Genomic DNA, 14,095 nt, shown 5'->3' with positions numbered 1-14,095 from the left:
GGTGCATTAATCAAGTTTTTCACCTTTGTTGTTTTTATATATTGTTATGTTTTTTAGTAGCATCTTCTTGTTTTGTCATTAATTTTGTTCTCTTCTCACTTCTAACAACTATAACTTAGAAGGGAACAAGTGGAGAGAAGCAATTTGGAGGCATCAACTAGCAAGATGTGTACATATCTTTAGTCATATGTGATTATTTCTTTATTCATTCTTATATTTGGAAACAATATTTCTCATTATGGTTGTACTTATTAGAGTTGTGTTGTGTAGATATTTCGTTATAATTGAGTTGGGAACATGTTGCATTTGTGTTATTGTAGTTGGTTGGTTGCTAAGTAATTGGGAATAATATTGGAGTTGAATGACAATGTGTTTGGAGTTGTGTTGCTTTAGGCCTAAAGTGTTTGTTGGAAATTATGTGTTTTTATTGAATTTTTGCTTTGTTATGTATTGAATGCTTGAGCAATGCTACGTACAGTCATGAAGTGCGCAAATATCGTATAGTCGTTTTGAAAAAAAGTAGAGTCCACTATTAAAAGATTAATTTTTTTTTTCACATAAGTCTCGTATATATTAACTTTTTTCAAAATAATTATATAGCATTTGTATACTTACGATTGTAACTATCATTTCTCTGAATGCCTGATAGTGCAGCTTGGGGGTGGTATGTTTTGTTTTGTTTTGTTCATCTAATGTTTTTTTAACGTTTATGGTGCATACTAGATGGCGTTTGATCTAATAAAAATAGGTGTAACGTGTGATAAGCGGAATGATAAAAAATTATATATACAATCTTTTGAGTCAATGGCGGTCGGGCTCATCACTCGCTTCTACTTCTCTGCTGCCTCCTCTTCATCTTCTTACTCCGCTTTCCGCTTGAACCAAATCAGTCCAAGACTTATCGCGGCAGTCTCCACTAGAAGGCATCACTGCAGCTGTAAGAGAATGGCGGCTTCTTCACTCCCCCAGCAAGACAAAATCCCTGCTCCTTACGGCTCTTGGAAGTCCCCCATCACAGCAGACGTCGTTTCTGGCTCCTCCAAGCGACTCGGAGGCACTGCCGTTGACGCCCACGGCAGCCTCATCTGGCTTGAATCGCGCCCCACTGAATCAGGGTGCGTCATGTGAAATATAATGAACTATACATGCATGCGTGTGCGCGCGATTCTTTTATCTCTCAATTCATTCCTAAACCCTAGATTCATTTCTTAAACTGGAATTAAGTAATTGAGTTGGGGTATTCTTGTAATGTATTCAGACGAGGGGTTCTGGTGAAGGAGCCTGGGAAACCGCTGGATGAGCCTGTTGATATCACGCCTAAGGAGTTTGGGGTACGGACAGTTGCTCAAGAATATGGTGGTGGAGCTTTCAGGGTTTCTGGTGATACGGTCATATTTTCGAATTACAAGGACCAACGACTGTACAAGCAGTCATTAAATACTAAAGGTATATTTGATCACTTGCATATACTCTGTCGAAGCGTAAGTCTTCTTTCTATTTTCTTTCACCTGTTCGCTCCATGTGAGCACATACCTTAGCAGATATATATGTTATATGGGTTGGGTATGGAATAACGACACTTTTAATCCTTAGTTGACCCTGCAAAGACTAATTAATCTCCCTTATATTTTTGTGAGGGCACTAAAACCTGTCTTCTAAGTTCTGAGAGATCTAAGAAAACAGACTGCTAATTTAAATGTTCAATTGCAAGTCGCTGATGTTATTAACTGGTTCCAAGCAGATTCTACTCCTCTACCACTTACCCCAGATTATGGCGGACCATTAGTCAGTTATGCAGATGGAGTCTTTGATGCACGCTTTAATCGTTATATCACTGTACAGGAAGGTAAATTGGGAGTTGCTATTGTTCTAGTAGACCACCATTTTCTATAAACAGCACTAAGTATTTAATCTATATGCTGGTTAATTACTTGGCAGACCATCGTGAAAGTAGTTTGAATCCAACCACGACAATTGTGACAATAGGAATTGGCGACAAGGATATTCAGGGTAAGATGAAACTGCACCAGCAGGGGCACAACTAACCGGTTTAATTTTCATTTGTGTGTCTATGTATTGAAAATAATTAAGATGCTGCAGATTATGTCCTATGCTACCAAGTCTGCGAGAGGTTTAGATTGTTGATTTTTATTTTTTCATTCAATCTTTTATTATCTATTGTTTTCAATATTTGATGTTCATTACATTCTATGCATGGATCATATTATATTCAGAGCCAGAAGTATTAGTAGGCGGGAACGATTTCTATGCTTTTCCACGCTTGGATTCCAGGGGTGAAAAAATGGCATGGATTGAATGGTGTCACCCTAACATGCCGTGGGATAAATCAGAACTCTGGGTTGGTTATATTTCTGAAAATGGGTGAGCACAATTCCCTTCATAGGTTAATATCTCAGTAAATATCTTTGTGCTAGGTGTTAAATTTCTCTTCTTGATCACATGGACTTTATGTGTACACCTGCTGGTAGGGGCTTGCAGGAATTTCCACTTGTTTGTTGTCATGCAGAAAGTCACAAGATCTGTAGAGGCAAAAACAATGGCATCGAGAGCAGTTGATGAATATCGTTGGATGTTGTTTCAACTTCCCATGCTACATTGATTATGTATACGCATTCAAAACATTAAGTTTATAGAGAGAATAATTAGGCTCCATGGTTGGAGACATTTTTCCATGTGATGTAAAACATTGCATTTATATGTAGACAGGCACTTTCTTTCCCCAGCTGTATGCATAGAGCTTAATTCTCTGCAGTCCCACTCCCACATGCTCTGCAGTACTATTAGTTAGTTAGTTTTACTGAAAGCTCAATGTATAAGGCCCCGATTATATAGTGAGATGAGATGAGATGATTTTAGATGAAAGTTGAATAAAATATTGTTAGAAGTAGAGCAGAGACTAGCAGGGTGGAAGAGAATGTATTTGTCGAAAGGGGGCTGGATCACATTAATCAAAAGTACACTTTCTAACCTACCCACCTACTTTTTATCATTATTCCCTTTACCGGCAAGTGTGGCGGGTCGACTTGAGAAATTACAGAGAGATTTTCTGTGGGGGGGTTTAGGAGATGAGTTTAAATTCCACTTAGTTAAATGGGAGATGGTTTGTCGTCCTATATCTAATGGCAGTTTGGGTGTCAGAAATTTGAGGTTGTTTAATAGGGCATTACTTGGCAAATGGTTGCGGCGATATACCAAGGAACCAGAGGCCTTATGGAAGACTGTGATCGAGAGCAAATATGGTGTTTTAGGGGAGGGGTGGTGTACTAGAGAAGTTAGAGGAGTATCAGGTATGGGGCTATGGAAACATATTAGAAGAGGATGAGAGGTCTTCCACCGTCACACTAGATTGCAACTAGGGACAGGCTCCAAGATCAGATTTTGGAAGGATGTTTGGTGTAGTAGCAGTGTTCTACAAGATCTGTTTCCGTCCCTTTTCTTGATTGCAAGTACCAAAGATGCCACAGTGGCAGAGGTTATGGAAGTCTCAGGTAGGAACATTCATTGGAACATCAATTTTAATCGAGCGGCACAGGATTGGGAGATGGAGAGTTTTGTAGATTTTTATAGCCTCCTATATTCTGTTCGTCCAAACCTCCAGCAGGAAGATGGGTTGTGGTGGTGTCCTGCAAGGAAAGGGGTGTTTTCTGTTCGCTCTTTCTATAAGGTTCTCACACAAGTTCCAGAGATACAGTTTCCCTGGAGAAGACTTTGGCGTCATAAGGCTCTTCCCAAAGCCTCTTTCTTTGCGTGGGCAGCATCGTTGGGTAAGATTCTCACCATGGATAATCTAAGAAAGAGGAGGATAATTATTGCAGATTGGTGTTGTATGTGTAAAAGCGGGGGTCAATCGGTGAATCATTTACTTTTACACTGTGAGATAGTCAGGACTCTTTGGGACGAGGTGTTTAAAAGAATGGAGTTAGCGTGGGTTATGCCGGAAACAGTTCTGGATGTATTGGCCTGCTGGACTTCGATTCGTGGGGCGAGACAGATCAAAGCAGTTTGGAAGATGATCCCTATCTGTATTATGTGGTGTCTATGGCAGGAGTACAATGAGAGAACTTTTGAAGATAAAGAGAGATCTTTGGAGGAGCTAAAACTGTTGTTCTTTAGGACTCTTTGTACTTGGGCCATTGCCGTAGACTTTAATGGCATGGGCCTTCATGATTTCCTAGTTTCTAATGTGCCCACATAAGTAGGGCATTTTCTCTGTATTTTGAATTTGGTGATTTAATAAATTATTGTTTTACTTATCAAAAAAAAAAAATATTATTTTTTAATATTATTATTGTTTTGAGATTTGAAAAAATTGAATTGTTTATTATTTTTTTGTGTGAAAATTTGGAGAAAAGTTGTAATGATGAGATGAGATGGGATGAAATCGTTTTTGTATCTAACGAAGGCTTAGTTTTATCAACACTTATCTGTGTTGAAATTATTTTTGCATATAATATTAACATAAATCTTATTTATCATTAGATTGTCACCATTAACTTTCTGTGTGCTGTCATGTAGAGAGGTCTACAAGCGCATCTGTGTTGCTGGCTCGGATTCTACACTCGTTGAGTCTCCAACCGAACCTAAGTGGTCCTTTAATGGTACTCTGCCGATCACCTTGGTTGATGAACAAACTAAATTGCAAAATTTCATGTTAAAGTTATCTGTTTAGTAAATACTTATACAAAAAGTTATCTATTTAGTAAATCTCATTATATATGTACAAACAAAATTCCTCAAACCCTCTTTTATCATGGGGAAGATTGTGCTTGAATCTTTTTCTCTTTCCCAAATAAAATTCCATTTTTCTTGAGATAATCTTTACGGAATCAACAACAGTTTGAATGTCTCCCCTACCATTCATCTGAGGAATTTTATGGTCTTGGCCATTCATGATGTGGACACATGTTCCACATATGGGACCAAACTTCATGGATGTATTTGTGTACGGTTTCACTGGATTGATGTTGATGAGCTTGCACAACCATTTAATAAATTCTATGATATCAATATATAATTCCTTGTTCGAAGGCAAATTCCTGGCCTACTTTTTTGCAAGGGGATTTTTTTTGGTTGTTTTTCTTGTACACTTACCGTGTACATTGGTTGCCCCCCGTTTTGTGCAATCTTTTTACTAATTACTTATGAAAAACTACCGATAAAAAAATTACTAATGAAAAACTACTTTGTGCTATGAAATGCCTTCGAGTTCCTCTTCTATTCTCTTGGATTGTTTTTTTCTTTTTTCTTTTTTTTTTTTTTCCTGGAGTCTTGTTAGCTTATAGAACAAAATGGTTCGTATATATGATCAATGGTTGCTATGAAATGTTTATAAGTTAGCTCATGTTTAAATTTTTAGTGGCTTTGATTGCTTAAAACAATCTGTTGTGTTTGAATTTCTGCAGGGGAACTATTTTTTATTACTGATAGAGAAAGTGGCTTCTGGAATATCTACAAATGGGTAAATTACTTACATTGAATGGTATATATCATTAGGTTACTAAGTTCATAGTACATTCAGTTTGTGCAAAATAATTAGATGCATTGAATTTTACTGAGATGTGTTTGCTTTCTCTAATGCCATTGAACTCAGATCTATGAAATGCATCAGCAATCCCAATGACTTGCTCCCAAATGTGAGCACAATTTTGATCAACCATTCAGATGAAAGCTGAACGATCTCTTCCCAAATTTTTTTTTTTTTTTATAAGTGATCTCTTCCCAAATCTAGGATCAAAAGTCATACACTGCCACATAACTTTTTGAATGATAATTTGGACAGATTATTGAGAGCTAAAAATCTCTGATACTATGACAGGTAGTTTGAAAGCAAAGAAAATTATGTGGATATTCAAAAAATGGAGTTCAATAATCTGATATAATCCCATAGAATATATTTAAAGGGCTGTATACAGTACAAAAGCGAGATAAAGTACAACAAAGCACAAAAGGAAAAATGACACAAGTTAACAAGGACAACTGTACAACTGCACAGTAGAGAAGACTGCTATGCAATACAATGAACAACTCTATGGTGCAAACACAATTGTACTGTGATTAATTATTGTCATTTTACCTAAACCATTCTTTGTCTATAAACTCTCGAGCGTAGTTTTTTCTCATGCAGCATTTACATGGCTTGGCCTTGTTTTTTAGGCAGATGGCATTGTATGGTACTGATTATCTTATATTTTCCTCTTGAGGGCAGGTTGAGTCTGAGAATAAGGTAGTAGCAGTTTATTCTTTGGATGCCGAGTTTGCCAGACCATTATGGGTATTTGGCATGAATTCTTATGAATTCATTCAGAGCAATGAACAGAAAAATTTAATTGCTTGCAGCTATAGGTAACCCTGACATAGCTACTGGTTCACATGATTAATTTTATGGATTTATCTTGCTTTTGCTTGTAATTCATGATTTCTTTACTGTATTTTGATCAAAATATTGTGCATGTAGGCAGAATGGGACATCATATCTTGCAATTCTGGATGATGCTCAGAGTTCATTATCTCTGCTTGATATTCCTTTCACGGATATAGATAATATCGTACTTTCCAAATCCTGATCCTCAATATGTTGCTGAGATGAGAAAATTTGTTAAGAAGGTGATGGTTTTGTAAAATGTTCCTATTTGTGAATGCAGAGTTCAGGGAATCAATGCTTGTATGTGGAGGGAGCATCTGCATTTCATCCGCCATCAGTAGCTAAGGAATGCCTCTTACTTTTGCTTCCTGTACCCTCTATCGTGGTTTCTGCTATTTACTAGCTAGAAATACTCAAAAGGCTATTGTTTTTTCAATACCGACCGGCAAAGGCAATTCAGTGAATTTAAATGATTAGTTAATTCAGTGTCTAGTAATATTCACTTCTTTTTTTTGTCTTTCAGGTGACTCTAGATGAACATAAAACTAAAGCAGTTGAATTTGAGATTATTTGGTGTTCTTCATTTGATGTTTTAAAGTACAAGTCGTACTTTAGCGTGCCTGAGTTCATAGAATTCCCAACAGAAGTGCCTGGTCAAAATGCATATGCATACTTCTATCCACCATCCAATGCTGAGTTCCAAGGTAGTTCGGGAGAAAAGCCCCCATTGCTATTGAAAAGCCATGGTACGTTATGGTTAATCTTTTCTTTAAAAGAAAAAAAAAAAAACTAGGATTGGCTTTCAAAATCCATAGTATTTAATGTTTCCACTTAAAACTTGTATGTTAAAAATGGGACTTTCTTCTGTACCCAAAATCTTGCACTTACGTGCACACAAGGTTGAGTTCAAGTTATACATAGTGTAACTCTTTGCAATGTCGTTCTGTACAATACCTTTTCATCATATGCCATTTACTATTGAATTTGGAACTTGGGATGACAACTCGTGTTGAGTCATTCAGTTTCATGTTAGGTTAGTTGGGTTTAGATCATAAATGAGTAAACTCATATCCAACCCAGATAGCTAAACGATCCAATCGGGTTCGTGTCAAATTAGTCCATTTTATCACTCTCCATACTTGTGATATGGGTGGTGAGCAGGATCTCGCATTGCTTGGGAGGGAGAAGTTATTGCTCTTTATAATGATTCCTATGGCAGATTCGAGAAAAGTTTAAATGCTACTTTTATTGCATTAGTCCCTAAAAAGGCGGGTGCAAGAGAGGTACAAGATTTCAGGCCGATTAGTCTTGTGGGCAGCGTGTACAAGATACTCGCCAAAGTTCTTGCTAATAGGATGAGCACGGTTATGGAGAAGATTATCTCAAAGTCCCAAAATGCCTTTGTGAGAGGGAGGCAAATTTTGGACTCGGTTCTTATAGCTAATGAATGCTTGGATAGTAGGATCAAGTCGGGAGCTCCTGATATTTTATGCAAACTTGATATGGAGAAGGCCTATGATCATGTTAATTGGGATTTTCTGATATATTTGTTGAGTAGATGTGGGTTTGGGAAAAAATGGAGGAAGTGGATGAGGTATTGTGTGTCAATGGATCGCTTTTTGGTTCTGGTTAATGGCGATCCTATGGGTTTCTTTAATAGCTCGCGGGGTCTACGACAAGGTGACCCACTATCACCTCTTTTATTTGTCCTAGTAACGGAGGCTTTAAGTCGAATGGTGACGGCGGCAGTAGGAGGATGATTTTTTTCCAAGTTCTCGGTGGGAGATATCCACAGATCCACCATTATTTCTCACATTTTGTTTGCAGATGACACTTTGTTATTTTGTGAGGCAAATGCAGGACATATCCAATCTTTGAAGGCCATCCTACTTTATTTTGAAGCGGTATCTGGTTTAAAGATTAATCTTGCTAAGACGGAGATGGTTGCGGTTGGTGATGTTAGCAATATAAGAGGTTGGCGAATATTTTGGGATGTGGGGTTTCTTTATTGCCATTGAAGTACCTTGGACTCCCATTGGGGGCTTCGTTCAAGGCTAAGAGAATTTGGGAGGTGGTGCTGGAAAAATTTGAGCGTAGGTTGGCCGGGTGGAAAAGGTTGTATCTTTCTAAAGGGGGGAAAATCACACTCATTAAGAGTACCTTATCCAATCTCCCTACATATTACTTATCTTTATTTCCCCTACCTGCTAGTATTGCTTCTAGAATAGAGAAGCTCCAACGTGATTTTCTGTGGAGTGGGATAGGAGAGGAGTTCAAGTTTCACTTAGTAGGGTGGGATAATGTATGTTCTCCTCTGAGAGACGGTGGGTTGGGGGTTCGGAATGTGAGGGCATTAAATAAGGCATTGTTAGGTAAATGGTTGTGGCGTTACAACCATGAGAGGGGAGCTTTATGAAAAGGGGTGGTTGACATGAAGTATGGAAGTGAAATGGGGGGTTGGTGTTCTAAAGAGGGTAGGGGGACATATGGAGTGGGGCTATGGAAGTATATACGAAAAGGTTGGTACTCTTTTGCTAGTAATACTCGGCTGCGTTTGGGGGATGGTAGTAGGATTAGCTTCTGGCAAGATGTGTGGGTGGGAGACACGGCCTTGAAGGATGCTTATCCTATGATTTTCAGAATTGCATGGGAGAAAGAAGCCATGGTGGCTGATTTGCGGGTAATTAATCAAGGTTTACAAGAGTGGAACATCAGCCTTACTTGAGATGCACAAGATTGGGAAGTAACTGTGCTGGTGGAATTTCTGAACATGCTGTACAATATTTCTGCTGCTGCCACAATCGAAGACGTGATGGTATGGTGACATTCTAGAAAAGGGAAATTTTCGGTATGCTCTTTTTATGACTATTACTATGCATCAAAGGCACAATTTCTCTTGGAAGAATATATGGAGGACTAAAGCACCTACAAAGGCCGTATTTTTTGTATGGACGGCAGCTCTAGGGAAGATTACGACCATTGAGAATCTTAGAAGACGCGGCCTTATTATTATGGACTGGTGTTGTTTGTGCAGAAAGAGTGGTGAAACGGTGGACCACCTACTTTTACACTGTGAGTTTGCCGGAGATATTTTGACTTATTCTCTCAGTAGAATGGGTATAGCATGGGTGATGCCGGGTAGGGTGGTTGATTTGTTAGCAAGCTGGAGAGGGATCACAGGGACACCATAGATTGCAACCGTGTGGAAGATGGTTCCTATTTGTATTTTCTGGTGTATTTGGAATGAAAGAAACGAAAGACTCTGAGAATCATGAACGCTCCTTGGAAGAGTTTAAGAGTTTCTTCTGGAAGACTTTGTTTTTGTGGGCCATTGCTCTTGATTGGACTGGTCGCAGCTTCCATGATTTCCTTGTAACTGTTCTTAGTTCTTAAATAGGTGTAATCACATGTATACTTCTAGTGTACCTAGGCTATGCCTACCTTCTTATCAATGAATGAACTTATTACTTATAAAAAAAATAAATAAATAATGATTCCTACAAAAAAAAAATAATGATTCCTATGGCGTCCAATTGTACCATTAACTAGTTATTTTGGAGTATGACCCAGGTATGGCTGGGGTCTTCCTTGGGTTGTTACAAATATATTGGAGCCTATCCCAAACATAAACGTGAGATTTGAGCCGTGCCACCTATGGTGGAATGGTCCAACGTGGACATTGGGAATTGAAGGGAGGAATGTGATACCCCATATTGAGTGATTATAGGGTGTGAATGGGATCTTCCATTGCTTGTGTGTGAGAATTTCTTGCTTTTTATAATGGTTCCAATGAGCTCTAATTGTACCATTGACTAGTCCATTTGGAGTATAGTCCAGATGTGGCTTGAGCCATTTTTGGATCTTCTTACAATGCCCAGGCACAGTTTTTTAATCTACTTCAACTATATCATTAGCATCTGCTTCTTCACTACATCATTCCTCTTTTGCTTTGACATTCGTTTGTATACATCAGTACAATGGCATCGACATGAAAGGAATATAAAATCATAGAACAACAGGCATGGAAGGATTAGGTGTTGAAAAGAAACACAAGAATTGCGAACATTTGCCAAAAATATAACAAAAATAGAGCAGATAATTAACCAGGTCAATTCCTGTCAAACTGAACCCAATTAAGTATCATTCTGACTCTTTTATTTTATGTCGGATTTGTGTCGGATTCATGAGTCATATCAAAGATTGCTTTATTTCTTTGTGGTTCTGTTATTGTACTCAATGAAACTAGAGTTCATGACTTTCTTGTATCATTTTCTAGTGACTAACTTGTAACTAGGTGTTCTCTTTCGCATGCTTCCTATTTACTCTGGCAATGCTTATTTTTACTTTGATTCAATAAAATTTTACATTACCAATCAAAAAATTAAAAAAAAAAAGATTGCCAGCCTTGTCTGAAACACATGTTTTTCAGTTTTCTCAAATATAAGTAAATTCACACTTTTTTAGATGAGATTATTCTAAATTTTCTTATGTATTGATATTAGTGAAGTATGATGAATATGTAGAGATCAGGTAACCAATGGTGGGTTTAGCAAAATATTGACACAATTGAAAAAACTGCATCAGATATCATTTATTATCCCATCTGAAACTCATTAGTTTGGCAGATTTTTAAAATGTAAGAAAGTATACTTAATCATCTTCTTGTTTATGGAGCAAGATCAACATGTAGAGATCATGTAACTAATGGCAGGACTGGCAAAACATCGATTTAATGAGAAGTTATTGAATGGTGTTGGACTGTATAAGTGTTACGCCAAGTGCAACTTGATACTCATCCAACTTTGTAGATTATCTGTCATAAATGTCATGAAATATTGCAGGAGGCCCCACATCTGAAACACATGGGTCGTTAAATCTGAACATTCAGTACTGGACTAGTAGAGGTTGGGCATTTGTTGATGTCAACTATGGTGGAAGCACTGGTTTGTTCTTCCTAATCTATCATTATTAAATTTTGGATTCCATATCTACATGATTTCGCTATTAAACAATGGATTTTAGCTCTAGGTTTGGATTGATCCTGCTCAGTCTTCTACTTTTTGTTGCCTTACAAATATGCATACTTGTTGCTAAGGTGAATGGACTTTATTTTGAAGGTTATGGCAGAGAATATCGAGATCGGCTTTTGGGGCGGTGGGGAATTGTTGATGTTAATGACTGTTGTAGTTGTGCTAGATTTTTGGTAATTATGTTCTATAATTATTTTCCTCTCTAGAATGAGATTCATGTGTACCTATCAGCTTATGGTAATATGCATTTTTGTTTAGGTGGACTCTGGAAAGGTAGATGGGGAACGGCTATGTATAACTGGGGGCTCTGCTGGTGGATATACAACCTTAGCTGCTCTTGCCTTTAAAGAAACTTTTAAGGCTGGAGCTTCCTTGTATGGTGTAAGTGTTGTGTTGACAGACTGATATTGTTTTCCGGTAGTTTTACAAGACAGCCATTAGTAAGATTGTGCCACTGGTCAACATAACTCTGTATCAACTCTTTGGTTTCTTTGGTTTACCATGCGATGCACTTCTATAAGTTTTTGCTGAAGGATCCTGTCTGTATTGATTCTTATTTCTTACGAATTCCTGAAGCTGTTTCAGTTCAAGATTTTCTTATGAAGGTGTTACATTGTAATAAAATGTGTTTCGGTGGAAGAAACTTTGTTGCCTGTATGAATTTTTTTCTCTTACATTTTTAGTATGAAATAATAACCATTTTAAATATATGGTTTGTTTGATATTAGATCAGTGTTCGTTTTCTTGATATTATCATTGCTCAGTTCTCACTGAGTGATCGGTTTACTAATAAAAAATTGTTTGTTATTTGGTGTTGAATTAGGAAATAAAGCAATTGGTTCATGAAATGAAAGGCAATAACAAAAATATGAAGAAGTCTACCTGAAATAGGAAACTGACAGGTTTCAAATGTCTTCTTGCTCTGTGAACAGGTAGCTGACTTGAGCTTGTTGAGAGCAGAAACACACAAGTTTGAATCCCATTATATTGATAATCTTGTAGGTAAGTTAAAAGATTACATTTGACACCTTTTGTTCATTGATTTTATTTTCTTCATTTATGTTGAGGCGGTTCTTAACTGATTGCAGGAAGTGAAAAGGATTGCTTCGAGAGGTCTCCAATTAATTTTGTTGATAAATTTTCCTGCCCTATAATATTATTCCAAGGATTGGAGGACAAAGTACATTAATATTTTCCTTTGCATTTCTTTTATTTTGTTTTTTGTTGTTAAGAGTTGACAAACTTGGGATAGATGAGTTGAACATATGTTCTCATTTGCAGGTTGTAACTCCTGACCAAGCCCGTAAAATTTACCAGGCATTGAAAGAAAAGGGTCTACCAGTTGCTCTTGTAGAGTACGAAGGAGAACAACATGGTTTTCGCAAGGTATATAACGTAATATTATTTGTTACCCAACAAGAAACTGTGAGGGAAACAATAAGATTGATCTACTGTTGTACACAGGCTGAGAACATTAAGTTCACACTGGAACAACAAATGGTGTTCTTTGCACGATTGGTTGGACACTTCGATGTTGCAGACAAGATTAATCCAATTAAAATTGATAACTTCGACTGAGCTGTGAGTGAAAAGGTACAGCATTCCAGATATCTGGCATTTGCATCTCTATTTCATAAATTTACTGGCCAAGAGTGTAATATTTGCAATCTGACAGGAGCAATCAATTTGTTGGTTTCAATACATCTGCTTGAATTTTTTACTACACCAAACAATCTGAAGCTTTGGGTCTCGAAAGTGAGTACAGGCATGCGCAATCCCCATATCTTGTTATCCATTAGTTCCAAAAACCTGAAAAATGACTATGCATCACGTCCTGTATAATTTTATCTTTCAAATAAGCGTAGAGATTATTGTTCCTGGTCACTATATGACATATTTGATTGAGTTTCTAATGACGGATTTTTTTCTTTACTTCAATGTTCATTTCAAATATATGACATTATTATATGATTTGTTATTAGAAAAGACAGCTCAGACTTGCTAGAAGCGCAATTCTGTGGAACCCTAGCAGATCCAACAAGGTTTTTTCTACCGTTTCTTAGGTCATGTGGGATTGAATTTAGATGTTGATTTTTGCAAAATTTTAAGCAAGCTAAAAACCTTCAATACTTCTAAATTTTGTCTGATGTGGGAGTTTCCTTGGCGATTCTTTTCCCTACGCCCATGCCGGTCCATACAATTTGGCTTTTTTCCCCCTAGGACCTAAAATGGAGCTACTAGGGTCACAATTTGGTTCCAATATCATTACTCCATAGCCAAATGTCTTAGCATTTTTGGGTTGTTTTTAGTTTGAGCCTTGAACAAATACAGTTTTAGCAGCTATTGCTCTTCTATCCATTGTTTGGGTAGTGGCGCTTTTCACTATTTTTATGCATTTGGGTAGTGAGGTATTCTCAGATATTTTATGAATAGTAGTGAAAAAGTAATGATAGAATATTGAATAGTACTAAATAGTAGTAAAAAGTAGATAAAAAATAATAATAAAATAATGAATAATAGTGAGGTATTTGGAGAGGTATTCTCAGTAGTAAGGTGATATTAGATATTTTGTAAATAGTTGTAAAAAAGTAGTGATAAAATATTGAATAGTAGTGAATAGTAATAAAAAGAAAGTGAAAAGTAATAATAAAATAATGAATAGTAGTGGAGTATTATGAAAATA

General features: G+C 37.1%; 1 protein-coding gene across 1 annotated transcript; it reads left to right on the top strand.

The window, feature by feature from the left end:
* Positions 1-773: 773 nt before the first annotated feature.
* On the top strand, positions 774-13,343 carry LOC121242823. Its single transcript, XM_041140778.1, has 19 exons — positions 774-1,115; positions 1,259-1,446; positions 1,742-1,846; positions 1,939-2,010; positions 2,235-2,382; positions 4,537-4,619; positions 5,424-5,479; positions 6,227-6,363; positions 6,476-6,566; positions 6,663-6,728; positions 6,906-7,128; positions 11,224-11,325; positions 11,500-11,585; positions 11,671-11,793; positions 12,345-12,414; positions 12,501-12,592; positions 12,694-12,798; positions 12,877-13,005; positions 13,088-13,343. Exons 1-18 carry the CDS (start codon positions 805-807, stop codon positions 12,988-12,990), a joined length of 2,172 nt encoding a protein of 723 aa, XP_040996712.1. The 5' UTR covers positions 774-804; the 3' UTR covers positions 12,991-13,005; positions 13,088-13,343.
* The last annotated feature ends 752 nt before the right edge of the window (positions 13,344-14,095 follow it).

Source organism: Juglans microcarpa x Juglans regia, chromosome 8D, assembly GCF_004785595.1.
Source record: "Juglans microcarpa x Juglans regia isolate MS1-56 chromosome 8D, Jm3101_v1.0, whole genome shotgun sequence".
Classification (NCBI taxonomy): domain Eukaryota; kingdom Viridiplantae; phylum Streptophyta; class Magnoliopsida; order Fagales; family Juglandaceae; genus Juglans; species Juglans microcarpa x Juglans regia.
The sequence above is the reverse complement of the archived record's forward strand: the minus strand, read 5'-3'. Positions and strand labels throughout refer to the sequence as shown.

What these genes read in the sequence shown, in the direction of transcription:
- LOC121242823 (XM_041140778.1), top strand. Translation starts at nt 805, where the DNA reads ATGGCGGTCGGGCTCATCACTCGCTTCTACTTCTCTGCTGCCTCCTCT. An exon ending in GCAGTCATTAAATACTAAAG is followed by an intron (nt 1,447 to 1,741) that starts GTATATTTGATC and finishes GGTTCCAAGCAG; the next exon opens with ATTCTACTCCTCTACCACTT. An exon ending in ATTGCTATTGAAAAGCCATG is followed by an intron (nt 7,129 to 11,223) that starts GTACGTTATGGT and finishes GAAATATTGCAG; the next exon opens with GAGGCCCCACATCTGAAACA.